The 20714-nt window shown below is 39.8% G+C and overlaps 1 protein-coding gene across 3 annotated transcripts in view; it reads left to right on the top strand.

Moving 5' to 3' along the window:
- The window catches only part of zranb3 (zinc finger, RAN-binding domain containing 3), a 127097-nt gene that overhangs the window by 71851 nt on the left and 34532 nt on the right, over window positions 1-20714 (top strand). For all 3 annotated transcript variants that reach the window (XM_040051589.1, XM_040051591.1, XM_040051590.1), the window contains 2 exons: window positions 3805-3959; window positions 17998-18102. In XM_040051589.1, coding sequence (XP_039907523.1) covers window positions 3805-3959; window positions 17998-18102 — 260 coding nt within the window. The remainder of the gene's footprint in view (window positions 1-3804; window positions 3960-17997; window positions 18103-20714) is intronic.

The following is a 20714-nucleotide window of genomic DNA, read 5'->3' on the forward strand; positions in this document are numbered from 1 at the left end:
AGAAGTTGGCTTTCTGTGTTGCTGAACAGCGTTATACTGAAGGAATAGTTTTCTATAGTGATTAAAATTAGTTGGTCAGAAAATTAAATTGCTTTAAAACTGAAAGTCACCCGATGATGATAGCTGTGGTTGCAAAAATGCTTTTGGGCCTATAGAGGTTTACGGGAAAACAGATTTCTGTCTTCACTTCTGGAAACAACTCTTCTGCTGTGTTCATTGGCTCAGTCACCCGTTTTGGGCCATATCGGTATGAAACTGCACGTTTATTGGCTAATGAGTTGTCATTAACCAACAAGCATGTGGATCCACAGTCAAACTCACTCCTTCTCGTCACACCCGGTTTTTTGCAGCCACAATGGCGACCACAGAAATGCTCATCTCAAAGCTTCAAACAGGAATTTGGAAACAATGGGTGACGTCACAGTAGCTGCGTCCATCTTTTACACGGTATGTGACATTAACACTTTATCCTTTACGTTTGTACATTTGTTTAAATAAAAAATTGCTTAATTTTAACTTTATTTTAAAATATAAACTTGCTGCTGCTATTTCAGTTGATAGCTACATCCGGTAGATTTGTTTATATTTCACCAGTTCTAATCTTTTTTTTTTTAATATGTACTTGGACTCATTGGTACAAATGCGTGTCTTAAATAACCTCTTTTATGAACTCTGTTTTACCAGCCAAGCTAACAGGTGCTGCATGTAGGACAGGTTGTAACTTGTAGATGACTAGCATGCTAGCAGTTAGTTTCATGCTCTTTTTTTTTTTTAATTTGACCTTTTTAATAGAAAAGTATGTGTCAGTATAGGTTACAGATATTTAGGACGCCATGCAAACACCAGGCTAATCTACTTTCTTGTGCTTTTTAAAAAAGAAATATTTCAAAACTTTTAGATTATCATATTAAAAAAAAGATTTCATTTATTAATCTTTGTTTGTTTTTGAATTTTTAACTGTGTCCATTGTTTGAATGGTTGTGATTCAGTTATGATGCAAAAAGTCACTTATAGCACATCAACACATTATTATCCCTACAGCCTAAAGATGGAAAAGTCATGCACACCAGGAGGCAAATTTAATTGGTTGATCAGCCATGTCACGCCCTTAGGCAAGAACCCATTACTCTAGTAATAGTCTGTCTACATGACTGGACCCAGACTGGGTCCAGTCCCAATCTTCATGACAATGTCGACTGGGACATTGGAATCTTGTCATCTACACTGGGTCCAATTCAATTCCAGATCTATTCCAATGGCAAATCAGAAACACTTGCAATAGTTCTCTTAAGTTAGTAACGTATGCTATCTGCACAATAGAGCTATATCAGCATTTTAAAAGGTAAGATGTTAAAAAAAGACTATATATAACTAGCTAATACAAACATTATAGTGGATTATAGATGTAGATGTTAGACATGCTAATTGACACCAGATTAAGATAGCAACACATAATTAGTTGCTCCAAGTTACTTTTAAATGCAAATTATTTTTTAACCATAGCTTTTTGCTGAGTTGACCAAATTTAATATTAGCCAGTACGGCATGTGTAATATGATGGCATGTGTTTGTCTGGTCAGCTGATAAAACGATAACTGCACAACAGTCGTGGAAACAAGTAGCGGTTTTTGTGATATATAGTTATAAATAAAATACTTTTATTTGAGACGTCTTGTAAACACTGTTTTTAGGCTTCGTGGTCTTGTTGACAGTTACCTGTATTATATTTCTGCTCTGCCAACAGAACGTCGAGGAACCAAATGAGACTGAAGACACAAGGTAAGTTTAAAATATGACAGCGGCTCTAAGAAAATATTACATAGAGGGTAAATACTTTTCGTTTTGTTCAACATATTAAATGTGTGTTGGCATACTAATACTGTATTACAGGGTAATAAAAAAAATCATCTCCTAATGCATTTACCTGGCTAAGCTTACATAGGCATGTCTAACATTTACTGTCTTTTTCTCTCTGCTATCTCTCTCCGCTCAGGAACCACAGGAGGATTCAGCCTGAAGACTCTGCAGTGAGACGGCGCCCTGACCCTGAGATTCATCTCCAAGAGTTTTTCAAGCTTTACCCGCTTCTTCTTTTTAATAAACCAAACATTATGCTTCCCAGTGGTCTGGTTTTTTTTGTAAGGGAAAAAAGAAGTTCTGATGCAGTGCTTGTACATAATTCATTTACAGATTTGTTGTTGTCTTAATCCATAGCTAAGATTGTTCTTCCTAAATTAAGCCAACCGTTTTTCTCCTCTGTGTCGGTGGGATAGCTGCACATGTATACTGTTATCTCTGAGTGAGTGGAGCGTCCCCATGCAGCACAGCACTAACAGGAAGACTGTATACGAGGATAACAGCAGGGAAAGACACAAACTGTGTAACATGCTATTCATTTTGCCTGGTTTATTAGACATGTAAATAATTAATTTGCTGTGATAACTAATTGCACAGTAAAAAAACTAAACTAGCATAAATGAAATGTGTTTATATGTCAAAGGCTGGCTTTTAGAAAGTCCAAAAGGAAAAACAAAGTCCGACAGGAGAAATAAAGCTGGAAAAATACTGACGCATGGAACGACGAGGAAATGCATGAGAGATGTATATAAACACTCTGACAAGGACTAAGGGGGAGACAGCACTGTATATACAAAAAAGGAAAAACAAGACACAGCTAAATAGAATCAGAAAACTAGATAAAGAGGAAGTAGAACTATCAAAATAAAGCAGGAAGTAACATGACAGATAAAAAAAAAATCTACCACAGAGACTAAGATTTGACAAAATATGGTGAACTTAGCATTAAACTTATGATTAATTATAACCCATGAATCTACATAGAAACTAGTGTTCCAAAACATCTAGAAATACTACAAGATTACTCAGAGAAATATACAGAAAATCAAATCCAGACCTTAATCAAAACTAGAAATGGAATTGAAACAAAAAAACAAAACAAATGAATCTAAAAAGTCTAAAATCAGATTTAAAAAAAAAACTAAACTAAGGACTGAGAACAACAAAACTCATAGACTGTGACAAATTATGTATATCCACCCTAAAATGCCTTCATGTTTTCCCATTTAGAAGCAGAATTTACACCAGCAGGACAAAGAAATTCTGCGATTTTCTCTTTGAATAGCTTTTACAGCTGATTCTGAAACTGTTATCAACTGTTATCTGCCACCACCTGTTTCACAAAAACAAAACAATAAACGTGGGCTATTACTTTGTTAAGCGAGTTCATTTTCATTTCTTTTAATAAGTTATACACAAAAGGTGTGACTTATTTCAAGCACTTTATTACTTAATCTTTTGTCCTAGGCAGTCTTATTTCTAGTGATGCAAAATTCCTCTGTTCTTTCAATCATCTGTTGGGTCTACTTTTAGAGTAAAGCAGAGTGTTTAAACCGCCACGTTTGTTTGCTCTTATATCAACTGCTGATAGCAAGAATGTTGACTTTGATTCCCATTTATATGAAAATGTCAGAGATAATTGCTTCAACATTTTCATTTCAGATTCTTAATCAAGTGTTTGAAAGCAATAAGCATCAATATATGGGTGTTTTTCCATGCATCTAGTGTATATGCATACATATTTGAATGATCTGCTACAAATGCCACATCTTCCCAATATTGTGCTCAGTATAATAAATCTTAAAAGCTGCGGGAGTTTAATGTCTCTTCTACTCATTGCATCACCAGAGGAGCAAACAGAGTACCAATAAAGCAGTGAAAACCAATAATGAGTCAATAATATATGCTCAGTGAGATATTAGTCAGCCTATTCCTCTCTCCCTGCAGACTGCGGAGCTCTGCCGTGTTTGTCTTCTGCGGCTGATGCTAATGATGATGATGGGGGCAATGGTGGCGAGGACGCCAACAACGCCCATCCCTTCTACCCAGGCCTGCAGTTCTGCGCCAGCCGGTACACAGACCGAATATATCTTTACTCCAAGGTACCGCCGCCTGTCTGTTTGATTGTGCATATTTGATCATAGACTGAGCTCATAAGGGAACCAGAGAATTTTTTTCTAGTGTGTTTTCACAATAATTCTTGTTCCTCTCAAGGTTGTGCCATTACAGGAAACGTTGCACCTGCCTATATTGTCCATCTGTGCCAAAGAATTACTCTGAGCTTAAATGCAAGTCAGTGTTTAACTCACAGTGAGATTCAGTCGTTTTGTGTTTTCTGCCACTCTGTGCTGCACACCTTGTCTTTTATTTTAGGTTCTCTAAGGGCCAGAAACAAATTGGTGTGATAGCACAACGGCAAAAAAAAACAAAACAGTGGTGGAAATTCAGCAGTTGATGTACTAACTGTTTGCATATGAACCAGTGATGGCAAAGGGAATCTACCAAGAGGGCTGCCAGTAAGGGGTCAAGTGGTTTCACTGGGTGAAACACCATGGCAATTCAGGTCCATGGGATGGAGCAGAAGGAGATTTGGCATGTTCTGATATGAGGGCAAATTCTTCTGTTAGAAACTGAAGGGGACTTCATTGGAGGTTGGGGCATCAGTTATCTGGATAATTCTCAGAGCTCAGGTGGAGTGCAGGATTCATCCAGATATTGAAAATGGCTGGACAAAGCTGGACTGCACAGATGCACAGATCATGGCAGTGCAGGAAAAAGCTCCAAGCACAAGATATACTACACTACGGCAAGACCCAAGGTGCAGTATGTGCAGAGATGCTCCGGCAGGCAGGGCACACAGTACATGGAGCATCATAGCCAAGTAGCGGGCATAGGATACAGGAAGATCTGTGCCCGTCCAAAGTGATACAGGAAGATCTGTGCCAGTCCAAACTGCTGCTGGAGTACAGGAAGGCATGTTCGGAGGCAGCTATAAAAGTAATGGAAGGAGTGTAAAGGTGAGAATAGGGACACCAAACAAAGGGACTGAAGATGAAGGGTAAAAGAAGAGAGCGGCCTGATATGCATGGATGCAGGGAAGGAGGGCATGCAGAAAGTTGGTGTGACTGAAGGAGATGTGAGGGCAGGGTGGAGGCAGATGATCCACTATGGTGACCCTAACACACACAACCCCAAAGAAGAAGAACCCAAGCGAGTTACTATCTGACCCACAGCCGCCTGTGAGCAGCTGGTTCATTTCTTTTGGTGATTCTGAACAAGATCATAAGACATTATTCTAACACGCTTGAATCTGACTTAATCAATACCTGTATTCTGACAGACATTTCTCGATGTTATGCAGTAAATCCATAAGTTTCAAGTATTAAAAAAGCAAGTTACTTGACAGTTGACTTGTGATATTGCACAGCTCTGTGTGAACTGTGGAAGAGTTGTAGCTAAGAGTTTAATTATAACTCTTTTTCAAACATTTTTTTGCCAGCTTCTATTATTTCATGAGCCTTTTCATACTGGGACAGGATTTTCCCTGGATCTGTCGTGCACATAAGTGAATTCAACTTGAATTTTCAAATACAACACATTGTCGTGTTGTGACGGTGACGGGCTGTGACTGGCTAACTAAATTGCAGCAGAAAATAAAAATATTTTCAAGCCACAAACAAAAGTACAAATAACAGGCAAAGCACCACGTTATGTTTTTGTTTTTGTTATGTTTTTGTTATGTTTTTGTTTTTGTTATGTTTTTGTTTTTGTTATGTTTTTGTTTTTTGCGTGCACAACAGTTTGGGTAGTTTAGTTAGTAGCTTAATAACCCACATCATGATTTTCAGCTGCGTTCCTCCCCTGTGCAGTACTTGTTGGCTGATAAATACTCTTATAACACTTTGTCTTATATTTCTATAAGACAAAGCTTTTAAAAAATGCTTCTTTTTCTTGTGCCGCATCAAGTGTGAGGAGACGGCAGCTCCTCTTACTCTAAGTGAAAGTCAGACGTGTGGTGTAATATCCTCCATTTCAATTCTTGCAACAAAAAAATAGCTAAAAAGCCAAAAAGTACACATAAAGGTGTGATGTCCACTTAATGTTTTCTTTTATATCCTCATGTTCTAGTGAAATTTATCTGATTCCATGTTCAAGATCTGCTCAGGTTTGAGCTGCAGATAATCGTTTTTAATCATTTAATCTGCAGCGTTATCAGTGTCACCAGCTGTTCTGGTCAAAGTTTAAGAAGAAAAAAAGTAGTTGCGATTAAAACAGGTGCAGTTAATTAGTGTAGAAACAACATAAAAGGCAGTTTTAACGAGCTTTTAACAAACAGGAAAAAACAGGCTATAATGAAAGCTACATGATGCTTGATATGCACCTTTATTAACCTTTGCTGCATTTTCAATTCTTCCCTTAGCATTACAACACTTTAACAAGCTAACTGCTAGTAAAAACTGGTAAAAAGTAATATCTGTGCTTCACCACTAGTGACTGGACGTCCTGTGTCCTACCTCTTGATTGTGCTACCCAGACCTAAACCACATACAGTATGTCCAGTCGTGCAAATATATTTGAAACTGACTATTTTCTGCTCCAAAGGGAATGCTGGAGAAACGATCCCGGCATGATTCTCCCCAAATTTTCCAAAACGAGTAACAAAGGCCGTCGTGCTGGCTCCACACTAACTCCATCACATGCTGCCTTTTCCCCTCCTCTGTGCTGTGCATGCATTACTGCTGAAGCATTCAAGTCAATTTCAGTAATGGATTTCTTCCAAAGACATGAGAAAAAAATATTTTATTAATAATGCTGAGATTTGTTAAGGGTTTATTTCAGCCAATTACTCTTGTATTGATCTTCCTTTTGCCTCTCAAAAATAGTAAAGCAGCAACCTTCGCCGCCTCTGTGGACCAGGCTCCTTTGCTGTGGAGTAAAAGGTGAAAGAAAAGCTTTTTAAATCCATTCATATCCCTCCGTTCAATACAAATTAAAGGTTTAGGATTTACCAGCGTATTGCCAGTATGATTTAATAAGGTGCCACCAGTTTCCAAGCCGCCTTCTAACGTTTCCTCTTTTATCTACACTTCTCCTGTATTTGTCAGCAGCCAGTAAAGCGGTCGTCTAAGGATTTTATTTAATATATTTGGTGCACAAAAGGTTATTCGTAAAGTAAAAACTGAAGGAGGCAGCCGAACAGTTTTAAATATTGAACTTGACATACCAAAATAACCCTGTATATGGCATCTGGGTTTTCTTGGCTGGGCCAGCAAAAAGTTTGCATTCGTATTAGTACTAGTATTACTTATGGCTCAGTCATGCAGGTGTAGAGACTGGTCAGTAAAACCCTGGCAACCACTGGTCGCTAGGGAAAAATCTATATTCCCCAGCTGGTTGGAAGTTTTGGAAAACAAACATCACCAGAAACCTCTTTGGGTTTGCGTAGTTGCTAGCAGGTTGCTGCAATCGCTTCTAGTTTGCATGGAAGACACAGATTTGTCTGCAAAAACTCGTTAAGTAGTTGTGAAACTTGAATAAGGGTGCAGAGACTGCTCTTCAAGATTCAAGTTAAACATTTTGAAACATATTCTCTGCTTCTGGTTTGCATCAAATTCTTCACAGTGTTAGCGCGTGTCTTAGCGAGTAGTTGGCAAGTGTGGAGACAAGTTGAAGTTGGAGTCTTCCATACAAAATACAGGCAATTGCGGCAATCTGATAGCAACCAAAACAATCACAAGGAGGTTTTCGATGTAACACCTTCTTTCAACAATTTCATTTAATGACAGCATCTTCGCCGACCAGTCATTTTTCTATGTAGTCTCTGACTGGTCTGTGTGACTGGAGGCCTTAGTATGACCAGTAATGTGGGTTTTAAATGTTACTGTTATCACTGAGTCAGTTCAATGTCATGATAGCTTCCATCTATCCAATTTCTGCCACTTATCTGGGTCACAGGAGCAGCAGTCTAATCAGATATGCCCAGACCTCTTTCTCTCCAGCTACCCCCTCCAGCTCTTCTGTAGGACACTGAAGATTTTATGCCTGATAAACCTCACATAGTAGGTGTCCAGGAAGCGCTAGAGGACACTGCCGGATTTTTGGCACTGCACTCACAGCTTTGATCCTGATAAAATCCTAATTTATCTGGACTTTTGTCCTGGCACAGCCATTTATGAGGTTTAGGTGGCACATAGGTTTGGATAGCTTTTTCATCATTTAAAAACTACATTTTGCATTTACTCGGATAATTTTTCTCGAATTTTAATTTTTAGTGAAACAATTATGCAAAAATCTAAGAAATCAGGAGGAAGTACTTTATATACTTTTTCACAGCACTATAAACATATTTTGCTGGAACCTGCCTGCTAGAAATCTGAGTAAATCATGTTTCTATGATTGACAGAGGGAAACTTTTACAAATACACGTGCAGCAGCCAAAATAACAGTGACCGGTAACACGTTATATTTGAAATGAACTGCGATAACGGGCCGTTAGACTCGTTGATCTTGCTCTAGCTAACAGCACCGAACGCCAAAAGCGACATCATATCTGCTGGTGCAAGCCACACTTTGGAGGGAGAGGTTTCAACTGTTTGAAGAGATGACACTTTCTTATTTCTTCGCATCTGGTTTTGACTGCTTCTTCAGTGCTGATGCAGAGGTTCTGTCTGAGTGGCGACGCCTATCGTTCAGGAGAATCAGCACTAATATAAATGGCCTAATAGTAACCCATGAGGCACTTTTATTTGAAGAGTTCAGGTGTTTTGTTCAGTATTCAAGCCAAATGTTCTTTTAGCGCCTTCCACCATTGAAGCTTGTGGCGCGTCCTTCCACCAGCAGACTAATACAAGCAAGTTTAACTGCAGTATGGCTCTGATTACACTCCTGTGCATTCTTGGCACTCCCCTTGAGTGCCACTTGCCAACAGACCTTTGTATTGATCACGTTGTGATACTTAACGCCCTTTTGCTTCATTCATGAGGGATCAAATTCCTTCCCCACTAACTCAGATAAGAGACAAGAGGGTTTTACATAAAGAAGAGCAAGACGCTGAACTGAATCACCAGTGGAATCTTAGCCTGACAGCAATAGACAAGTGTCATGTACGCGTGGCTGAGACGATAAGCTGAGGAGATAAATGTCTCCCGCTGTCGTTTAAATGATAAAGTGGAGGAATTCTGGCTGGAAAGCTGTCACATTGGGATAATCCTGGACAAGGCAAAGTATTCACACAGGGGCTACTCGAGGCACAATCAGAGGAAGATTTGTCACAGAGGCTTGAATGAGAAATATTGAGAGTATTAGTAATTTTATATCCATTTACTACACAGCAAACAGTTGTTTTATTCAAGGGTTCACTGGCCCTACTCTTTGGTGGGTGGGTTCTTTGACTCCTGTCAAGACCAGGAAGAGCTGATAAGTGTGGTGAAGAACCTGAGGATAGTTCAGAAACACCATATGTTGGACTACAATTACTTTGGCATGTTGTGATTTCTCAGACTTTTCTTGCGCTGTTGTTACATGTGACAGACCACTGAATAATGGAGCAGTATAGCAATCCACATTTGTCAGGACCTGCACACATCGATGACTGTTTTATTCTTAGAATATCTGGAAAGACTTCAGTAGCTATACATTCATCAGGCTTTTGGATGTGCATGTGGAGTTTTAGTGACAGCAGAGAAGTGCAGAACAAAGACTTTGAAGAGAAAAATGAGTCAATTAACCATAAGCTGTGTGTTAATGATAGACCCTTGGTTATTGGACTGTAAAGCCTCAATGTTGGCATTTTGGTTATCATCATCTTGGTTTTATTGAAACTGGATGCAACCATATTTTTAGAAGCCAGTGCAACGTGAGCCTGATGAGCGAACACCATAGACTGTGTATAAGTGATGAACGTACCTACAATGACGTCGCCTAAAGGTTTTCTGTTTCCCGTTTTCACTGTCGTCATCTTAGCTTTTTGGAACCAAACATCAGGAGTGACTGTAAACAGAGAGATACTGTACTCTCGTATACTAGCAGCCTGTTATGAAGCCAAAACATCTTTATCATCCATCTGGACACTAAAGAAGAGTTTCATTTTATAAACTACACGTTTTGATTAATAAGACTTGAAACTAGAAACTGAAGTCATGAACTTAAGGCACAGGTCACAGGAGCTAAGACCATTTACCCATGGACTCAGAATGGCCACACCTAAAATACAGTTTTTTGGGTTCTTCTTGACACGATATTTCAAAAAAAGTAAAAAATGAGTATGCATGGTCACAATACATGATCCTAGCTGATAAATAAAACAAAGTCAGTTATTTTAGCACATTTGTAAAGCTGATAGTGAACAGAGTTGATGCTAACACTGCTAATATCCACAATAAACCAATGTCTTGAGCCACCCCACATTTGTTTATAGTTTGCTTCAAAGGAGCTTATTGCTCAAGTGATCTTGCATTAAAAAAGCATAAAAAGTCTCCTAATTCAAGGGATGTTTTTTCTTTGTCTTCACATAACAGAATCAATCCTGAGATACTTTGTTACCATGTAAAATAGTAACAAAGTATCAATTTTCTTTCCCATTTCTTTACTTGAAACTGAAAAAAGTCACAGATTACACCGTCTGATTGGCATGAAATAGTCTGCACCACCATTGCCTCACATTATTTTTATATTACTGAGCAGGTTTCTCCATGCTATCACTGGTAGCAATGCTTGGCTAAAACATTAATTATTTCAAGTAATGGGCATTAATCTGTCTGTCAGATTTAGTCACTCATGAAAGGTAACCCCTGTATTGGTATGTGTGTGTATACGTATGTAAAGCTGTGGTCAGAAATTTACATCCACTCCTCATTAGTATGAATTTCATGGTCATTTTGGGCTTTCGTGATTTCTTTGAGCAGTCCTTTTTAGTGGTAGAATGATTGGACAGCAAACATCTTTATTGACTTAATAAACAAGAATTGGATGCATAGGTTTAAATTTATTTCAGATGTCCTCTAATCAGGAGTACAAATTATACATACACTTAAATAAATAGTGCTGGAGGCACACTGGATGTGGATCCTTTGGTTTCTGTGGAAGATAAAGTGGGGTGCAGTGGACTGTCTTTGTTTGAGGACATCATGTGGAATTTTGAGTTTAGGAGCCGGATTAATGCCTGGGGCATTCCTGAGCATTCTTTGCGGTGTGACAGGGTGCATTGTCATAGGGGGATGTGCTTCTTCTGCAGCATTGTTTAGGTGGGTGGTACATGTTAAAGTATGTCCAAGTATTGTAAATACCACCAGGACCAAGGGCGTCTCAGCAGCATATGGCTTTGCAAAGAGATGACCATTAAAAGCAACTGTCAGTGGTTTTAATGTTTTGGCTGATCATCATTTTATTCAACCTGAAAATAAACATACTTCTTTTATTTATATAATAATAATAATAATAATAATATCTTATGTTTGAATGAAACCAATATTTTCAGTTGCTTTCCTCATGAGCTTGTTAGTGGGAAGCATAGTGTGCCTCTTTTCAGTCACATCTAGCGGGGCTCTAATCCTGCTTCATGCTGTTACAGCACAACTCGCTCCACCATTCCCCTGACTCTCCATGATATTTATTTTACCATAATCCAAATAAACACATGGGCGTCTTTGCACGGTGGGTACAGCGTAAGAGGAAAAAAAACTTCCTAATGTTGATTTGTATCTCCAAATCCATGTGCCAGCTGCCGGCAGGTATTAACCTTTAGGCTTTATCCTTTCTCCTGCCTCCTGCCTGTCCTCTCCGACCATCATCTTCATGCCTGACGTGGCTCTGAGAGCTGAAACCAGATTGTGGCTTTTACCTGAATCCGCCCATCAGCCTCTTTCTTGTTTGGTACAGTCGATGTTGTTTGATTGAAGTTAACTCTGAGGGTAAGTGGCTTGTCGGTCTTCAAATTGGCAGTAGTTAGTGCTAATGAAGCAGTAATAACCTGGTAAATGTTCTTTATTGTGGTTATTTTTTACAGTGATTATGCAGATGCTTCCAAGCCGCTGCGGTATGATTACCTATAATTACAGTGAGGTATATTCTTATGGGTTTATTCCTGGTTTTTTATCCTCTTCATAATGCTCATTATTTTTGTTACTAATGCATGCATGCATGCTGTCACAAGAGAAACAGGATCTTCAAACATATATTAGAATAAAGGTGGATAAAACAAGCAAGATCACTAATGAGCTCCTTGGTTACCACAGGAATTACCATGGCAACCAATAAAGAAAGAAAGTGTGGCCAGATTACAGAATTTAAATGAAACTAAATTCAAGTTCTGTAAGTTGATAATTAAAAATCTGATTGCTCTGCAGACAATCCCTAAAGTTTTGGTGCAGAATGAGCTACAGCACACAATGAAACTAATTGCATGTGAACGCTGCAAAACTGTATATTCGGTTTCTAATTACAGACAGTTTAGGTCCTGCAGTTACTTTTTATTTTCCGCACGGGAGTTGTACAGGAGAAGTAGATAGTTGTACTGTTGCTCTATGGCTCTGTGAGGATTAAAGAGCGTTTAATTCATGGCTATTTCACTAAGAGTCTCTGAGAGTTTTATAGGTGAGAGCAACACATCCAGGTATTTTGGCCTTTTTTCAGCTTCTGAAATACGTCATGGCAGAATTGTTTGAGAAACCGCAGTAAACAAATTGCTAACATTATAAGAGTTAACAGGGGTCTTGCAAGTTAACTAGCACCCTGCAGTCCACTTGTTAACATTTACGTATTGATACTGTTATTATACTGTTTTCAGATCCAAGCCTGTCTCTTCAACAGGCTTCAGTGCCGTGTCCCTTGGTTTATAATAAGCCCAAGTCCTAAAGAACTATTCAGTTGTAGTTTGAACCCTGTAAAGCTTTTTATTAGCGCTGTTCATGGGCTGCAAACTTTCAAGCTAAGTTTAAAATGTCAGCATTAATTACAGCCCTCACGCTCGCTGAGTCCTAATGCTTCAGAACAGATGACTAAAAATGAAGTTTTCAGTCTGGAGATTAAGCTTGGGATCAAAACTTTCTGATATCAAATAATTCAAACGATACAGCAACATATGAATTACCTGTAGTTGGGCATACAATGGGACCTGGTACCTGTACCTCACTTATTGACCCTCACTGTGCACTTTCATTGGAAACATTTAACTTAAACCTTTTAAATGAGGTCACCGCTGTGTTTGGAGTAGCATTATGATAAGCAGGCATGGCTAGTGGACAGCTACTCTCCTGAACCCTTCAAAAACTCACTAGTTTTAGTTTTTCATCCTCCTTGCTGTCTGGAGTTAGTTTATGTAATTACAGGCCACTTTTACAGCCCGCTTGTCTTGATCCAAACAGCTCTGTGGCTCTTCTGAGAGGAGAGGACACTGATCTCATTTAACTTTACTTACTTCCCATGTCTCCTGATAACAGAGCGTTGTAATCCACAAGCTTTTTACGTCATCCTTGCAAGAGAGTCTCCACATGAAAAGCGGTGCTTTAAGCTAAATCGATACACTGTTTCCTCTCCTCTAAACTTCATTAAGCATAGACATTGCAGTATTCTCAGCCCAGGTGTCCAGCACCCAGAGAGAAGAGAACTGATTGTAAGAACTGGGAGGATACAGTGCAGGACAAGCATTTGACTATGGCTCTCATTAATGTCTGTTATCTAAAAGAGAAATGCACGGCATTACAAGAAATTATTCTCTTGTAGCTAATGAGAAAAAAGAAAGTTCACACAGAGACGCCCACCTTCTCTGACACATAGTTAACATTTATTTGATAGCGTCGGCAAGGTTCTTTGCGATGTATCCCTCCTCCTTAGCTTGAAGTTATATAACCACAGTATTATCCTGACATTTCTCCTCATCGGGCGAGTGAAACAATAACGGCGCTGCCTCGTGATTCGCTCCAATGCACGCTCGGCGAACGGTTGTATCTCTGTTTGCTTCGGTTACACCAGTGAGTCAGCGGCAGAATCCCACGTCTCACCAACTGCTTGGAAGGGAAAACACGAGGAGCCACTCAGAAACGTCCAAGCATGAAGGGCCTATGCGCAGTGTAGTGGTGTCACTGCGTGTTCGAGCACTATTTATTGCTTCACAGACCCTCTGATAGTTTTTTATGGGTCTCTCTCTCTGTGCCTTGTGAGTGGGAGTGAGGGTATCTTAGCCAAAACTACACATTTTTTTCTTCTTTGCAGATCCATAAGTATTTGGACAGTGACATAATTTGAGGTATTTTGCCTGCGTATGTCAGTACATCCATCCATCCTTTTTATTTAAATTATTCAGGTCCAGCTCTCTCTTTTTCCTCCTCATGACCTCCAAAACCTTACCTGGGAAGTGTCCAGGAGACGCATCCTAGTTAGATTCGCAGACCACCTAAGCTTTTGATGCAGTGGCGCAGCAGCTTTGTACTCCCTAATGGCTAAGGACCTCATCCTCGCCCTACAAATGAGCACAGACGCCCACCTCATGAGGAAGCTCAGAGGTGAGGGTAGGAACAGAGATTGACTTGTAAATTGACGGCTTTACCTTCACAATCAGAGTTCTGTTTACCATATCAAGCCAGTTAATTACTTGTACCACCGCAGGAGTTGCACAGGTTCATCTGTTTTCCTCCTGCTCCACTTCTCCTGCGTATGAAAATGACCCTGAGATGCTTGAGCTTTTCCACTTGAGACAGCAACTCATCTCCAACCTGGAGTAGGGGTCCAACCCTTCCCAGCAGACAACGACTTCAGACTTGAAAGTGCTCATTTTCCAACCTAGCTGTTGTTTGATGTTCTGGAAAGTGCTCCACAAAAAGCAAAGAACTGATTCTTGATCCGCCGATTTTAATGCAGTTTTAAACATAAGAATTCTTCGAATACTCGGATGCAGTCTTATACAGTCAGTAACCATGGACATCTTCAAATGCTGATTTTTCTACCTTAAGATGCTCTGCCAGGCTTTCACTGCAGCGCCATCAGTTGTTGCTCGTTTGTGGGTCTTGCTGCTGTTCAGCCATCTGTGCTATGAATCACTGTCCCACAAGTTTTTCAGCATTTGGCTAAATCTCAGCAGAGTAAAGCCGTTTACTCTTCAGCATTCCTCCTGCTACTTCTATCAGCGTTCACATCCTCAGTAAACTTCTATTCCATTGGCAGCCGAACATGCTCGTGGATCACACTGCTTCTGCCATGTTTCACAGATGATGTGGCATGCTTTGGATCTTCTACAAGTTGATCTTGTAGAAGATCCAAAGGAAAAAATGTTCCAAAACTGGGGAGGAATGCACCAAATACTTCAGATTGATTTGGACACTGCTAAAGTTTCTGCTACTGCTAATATTTCTGTGTGGTTGTAAATCTATTAACAATCATGGAACATTTTTCCATGAAGCTGAAAGTCTACATTTCTGCCACAATTTGATTATTTCATTTGAATCCATTGTGGTTCTGTACCTGAGAAAAACTGAATTTTTTTTTACTGTGCATAGAATTTGGGACCTTAATAAAGCTATTATTTACTATCATTTATAATATTTTCAAGTAAATTGTGGATTTGTGATTGTGTGTGTGCTTAAAACACCTTTAAAACAACCTCAAGTTAGTTTTATTGCATCTCGCTGTGATTTATTCATAATTTGACATCCAGAAAAAAATGAAGAAAATATCAGATAATTAATCCAGAATTAATATTCATATCAATCTGTACGAAAGAAATAAATACATAATACAGCTCTACAGTATATAAATCCCGTTAGACTTCCCGTCTCACAGGTGTAGGAAGAAAAAGTTTTGAGGCATCTGTGAGCAGTTGTTGCTTTGAAACCACTTTCTACCAAAGATTTTAGTCCCTGTTGGAACTAGAAAACTGATCTTACTGTTTCTGTGCTTCTTGTGAATTGTTTAAATATTCTTCTGCTTTGAAATCTATCCAGGTGGAAATGTATATCTCAGAGAAAAAAAAATCAAATTTGAGTGTTAAATTCAAATTTCAAGTGCATTTGTCAAAGGAAAATATAGGTTATAGCTATACATGTTTATGAAGAATCCATTACCTTTTATGCAAAGACTAAGTAATGATCTACTTCAGTGGTTCTCAGTTTTTTATCTGGTATAACACAACAGATACCTCACATGGATGAAGTACTCTTCATCCATAACAATCATATCTGTTATTAACCTCTGTCTCTCTTTCACAGCATGTCTTTATCCCGTCTTCCTTCTCTCACCCCAACCGGTCGCAGCAGATGGCCCCGCCCCTCCCTGAGCCTGGTTCTGCTGGAGGTTTCTTCCTGTTAAAAGGGAGTTTTTCCTTCCCACTGTCACCAAAGTGCTTGCTCATAGGGGGTCATATGACTCTTTATGTATTATTGTAGGGTCTACCTTAAAATATAAAGTTCCTTGAAACGACTGTTGTTGTCATTTGGCGCTGCATAAATAAAGTTGAATTGAATTGAATCTTGCCAAAAAATGAATATTCATGTAATTTTGTTAGGGTTAGAGGTTCAGTGTTGAGGCATTTTTATTGAGCTCTGGGTTTTACCATTTATCCATTCCTCTCAGCTTTTGTGGGAGTTTAGTGAATTCATTTTAACTATTTTAATATATAAAATACTTACCAAGGTATTAAAGCTGTTATAATTTTAGTCATATAGTTAAGCTGTTTTTACCATTACTTTATATATATGCAATTATTCATGTTTCTCAGATCAGTTTATATTAGTTGAATGAATCTTTATATGGCTGCTGTAAAACAATACTTGTTCCTGTGTTTGGGAATGGTTGCTGATCTGTAACATAGCTGTAATCCTTATTACTGTTGGCAGTCATACACAAATGATTCCCTGGCAGGTTTAAAACTATAATGGAAGGCTTAATGACATGTGAAGCTTGGTAACGTCGATCGTAGTTTAATTAAGATGTTTTTAGCTCATTACTGTATTTCTGACTGTGTTTATTCAGCTGTGTCTCATGGCTTTCATTTAGTGGACTCAGTTGTGAGGAACTGACATAAGTACACATAAATGCATATAATTTACATAAAAATGTACATTTATAAATATAGTCATATAGTTATTTAAAACTCATATAACCATGAAGGCGCACAGTTTCTAATTCAGCAGAATTATTTTGTATCTTTGGCTGTGTTTACACGCAATTTAGAGATAGTATATAAAATATATATGTATGTGAATAAAACTATATAGTTGCGCGTTACGATCTGCAACTCATTTCATCAAGGAAACTTGGTCAGCATCATAAACTGCATATAAACGATGGCAATAATTGAGCACTTATTGTTTAGTGAAGTCCCCTTTGTGTCGTAGCGATCTTAGTATTTTGAAACTAGATGTGACCGAGGGACAAAGCAGGCTCATTAGCTAACAACCTGAGACTGATAAGCTGTTAGCCAATGAGCTGTCAGCCTGATCAGTACTCCTCTTCTTCTTTAGGGGTTGCCACAGCAAATCATCTGCCTCCATTTCACGCTATATCTAGCATCCTCAAAATAAGCTTCCTGTTCTATTCAGTATGACTTGAAAGTAGCATCTGAGCACATAAGCTTGTCAGAAAAGTGTTCACTGATCACAGGTCAGTGGAACCTAAGGCCATTTTCCCCTCTATACTGCTGGACACCTTACAGCAACCAGAAGAGTTGCCCTCTGCTGGCCATTTTAAATTATTGAGGTTTCTTGTGTTTGTTTTGGTTTGGTTTGAGGTCTCTTTCCATCCATCCTTACCCTTTACTAACGGCTTGTCCAACTGGGGTTAGAGAAAATCCAGGTACACAGGTATAGGGAGTCAGCCAGTCATGCAGAAGGCTGCCCCTCCATGAGCCAGGTTCTGTCAGAGGTTGTTGTTCTTCCTCAATATTTACCGTGTAAATATGAAGCTCTTTGAGATGACTGTGTTGAATTGGCACTTTATACTGAACTGGAATTAAAATGTTTCAAAAGCTACAGATTGCATGGCTGCCTCCAAAGACTTCATATTAGATGATGAAGGGCAAATGTGGAGTAACAAACTATAAGTCAGGCTAAAGATGTTTAGAAATAATATTAGTTACAACTTTACAATACTTTACTTGATGGTGGTAACTTTGCTTCAGGCTGTCTCCTTCGTCTCTGTCTCCTCATCTTTCAGGACGGAGCTTCGCTGAACTTGAGTTTCATCCCATTGGACATCAAACTAACCAACTGGGATGACCTGCCCGAGGCCTTCAGCCGGCGCAGGGAAAATCGAATACAGGTCTGCCCTTCCCGCCGGGCTGAGTCTGGATATGTGCGCGTCTCTTGCGTGCGCTTTGATATTCATGAATGTGTGTGGGTGTGTACGTGGACTGGGGCATTCACACCAGGGAGATGTACCTACTTAATTTGTCGTTACTGTTAAAACACTTTAGAGGCAAATTAAACTAAAGTTGACTTCTAGGTTATAAGATGTGCCACTGTTTGCTTCTTGTGATTGATTGCAAAGACAAAAAAATGTAGCCATGAGAAGAATTTAAGATGATGGAAAAGTCTGCATATGCTAGAGTGTGGAGCTAAAAGTTTTTCACTTAGTGTGCCCATAGGCTGCGTTAAGGATGACCTTAATTTTAGACTAAGATAATTTAGTTTCATATCTCACCAGTGGAGCTATCGCTTCAATTCCACTGACCCAGTGAAGATGAGACATGAGGCAGTACGGAGGTTATTAAACCTAATGGATGTGTGTGTGTCACTCGCATGTGAAACTAATGACACCTCTGATCATGAGCAGGAAGAGCAGCAGCGCACCATTGGGCCCCTGACAGATAGGTGGAGTATGGACGCCCACGTTTCACTACTGCAGGGCCTGAAGAAGGAGAGCAGGAGAGGGAGGAGGACGAGGAAGTGGAGGTGGCGGACGATGGAGATAGGACAAAAGAGGGGGGGTGGCTTGGGGGTTTGGGCTGCCGAGGAGACGAGCAAAAGAAAGTGTGCAGTTTTATGAGGGTTGTTAAAGGAGACAGATCATCGCCTCAAACGACCCAAAGCACCAACCAGCTAATATTAAATCCTGCAATCTGCCGTGTCGGTACCAGCTACTGACAGAAGCCCCGGCTCTCACGTTGTTTATGTTGCTTTGTTAAACCGAGGCGTGAGTTGCAGCCATCCTCCAACCCATCATTTATGCCCCGTTACACTCCAATTGTCCATCACAATCAATACTTAGCAAGCGGTTTAATGCGGGATGTGAAATGTCTTGGATGGGGAAGCAGTGGTGTGTAAACACTCCTACAGCCAGAACAACAACACTGGCAAATGAATCAAACCATCTTTGAGATGAATGGTCAGTAATTACAGAATATGTATTAGAATAATCTGTATTTAATGAAAACTGGATAATGTTTCTGTGAAGATAATCATTAATTGAGGTTAAAATACAGTTTAGTGAAGAGAACACAACCCAAATAGTTTTCAACAAAAACCGTTTTAACCTCTTTGCTTTTATATTCTTACTAAAGCTACTCGGTCCTTATTTACATTAAGCGAGAAGTTGCACCTGTAGTTGGCTTTGGTGCCGAGGCTCAGGTCATTGTTTGTCTGAAATAAGCCAAAATAGCTACCAGACCCCTTTAAATTAACATTTTTGTGATTGGCTGGCCCTGCCAAACAGAAGGTTTTAACAGATGGTGTTCTCACACTTTGAGCTCTGTAGTTACAACTTCAGTCAGTCAGGCCTAGAGACTGGTAAATGGTCGCCTGGAAAACGTGTATTATCAAACTGTTTGGCAAGAGGTCGCAGGAAATTACTTGCAGTTGATTGGTGTAATAAGTCACAATAATAATAAGTCTGGATGTGGTGCTGCATCCAGAATTTTCTAGCTATTTCTTTGGTCACTAGCAGTTTATCACAGTTGCACACTCACTTAAACTAATTGCAAAGTGGTTGTGAAACTGTTAAAAGTCCAAAACAAACTGGAAAAGGAGAATGTTTGCTTCAAAATAAAGTAAGGAACAACAATAAGAAAGAGACTGGTAAAAATGGCATCCATGGAAGAGTTCGAAGGTGAAAAACAAAAAGATCAAAACGATTAAAATGGCCCACCTCACTGTTACCAAAACACATCTTGATGATGCCGAGACTTTTGGGAAAATAATCTGTGGACTGACGAGACAAAAAATTCATATAAAGAACATCAAAGCAAGGGTTAAACATGGTGGTGGTAGTGTGATGGTCTGGGCCTGTTTAGATGCTTCAGGATGTGAACTACTTCCGTTAATTGATTCATCCATCCATCCATCTTCTTCCGCTTATCCGGGGCCGGGTCGCGGGGGCAGCAGCCTAAGGAGACAAGCCAAGTCCTCCCTCTCCCCAGCCACCTCCTACAGCTTGTCCGGGGAAACACCAAGGCGTTCCCAGGCCAACCAAGAGATATAATCTCTCCAGCATGTCCTGGGTCTATCCCGCGGTCTTCTCCCAGTGGGACATGCCTGGAACATCTCGCCCAGGAGGCATCCTTGTCACATGCCTGAACCACCTCAACTGGCTCCTTTTGACGTGGAGGAGCAGTGGCTCTACTCTGAGCCCCTCCCGGATGGCTGAACTTCTCACCCTATCTCTAAGGGAGAGGTCAGCCAAATGAGGAAGCTCATTTCTGCCACTTGTATCCGCAGTCTCGCTCTTTTGGTCACTACCCACAGCTCGTGACCATAGGTGAGGGTAGGGATGTAGGTCGATCGGTGCATTGAGAGCTTAGCTTTTACACTCAGCTCTCTCTTCACCATGACAGACCGGTACAGTGTCTGAATCACTGCAGCCGCAGTACCAATCCGCTCCCTTCTCCCCTCACTTGTGAACAACACCTCGAGATACATGAACTCTTCCACTTATGG

This window comes from Simochromis diagramma, unplaced genomic scaffold (assembly GCF_900408965.1).
Source record: "Simochromis diagramma unplaced genomic scaffold, fSimDia1.1 OVJJ01000107.1, whole genome shotgun sequence".
NCBI classification, from domain to species: Eukaryota; Metazoa; Chordata; class Actinopteri; order Cichliformes; family Cichlidae; genus Simochromis; species Simochromis diagramma.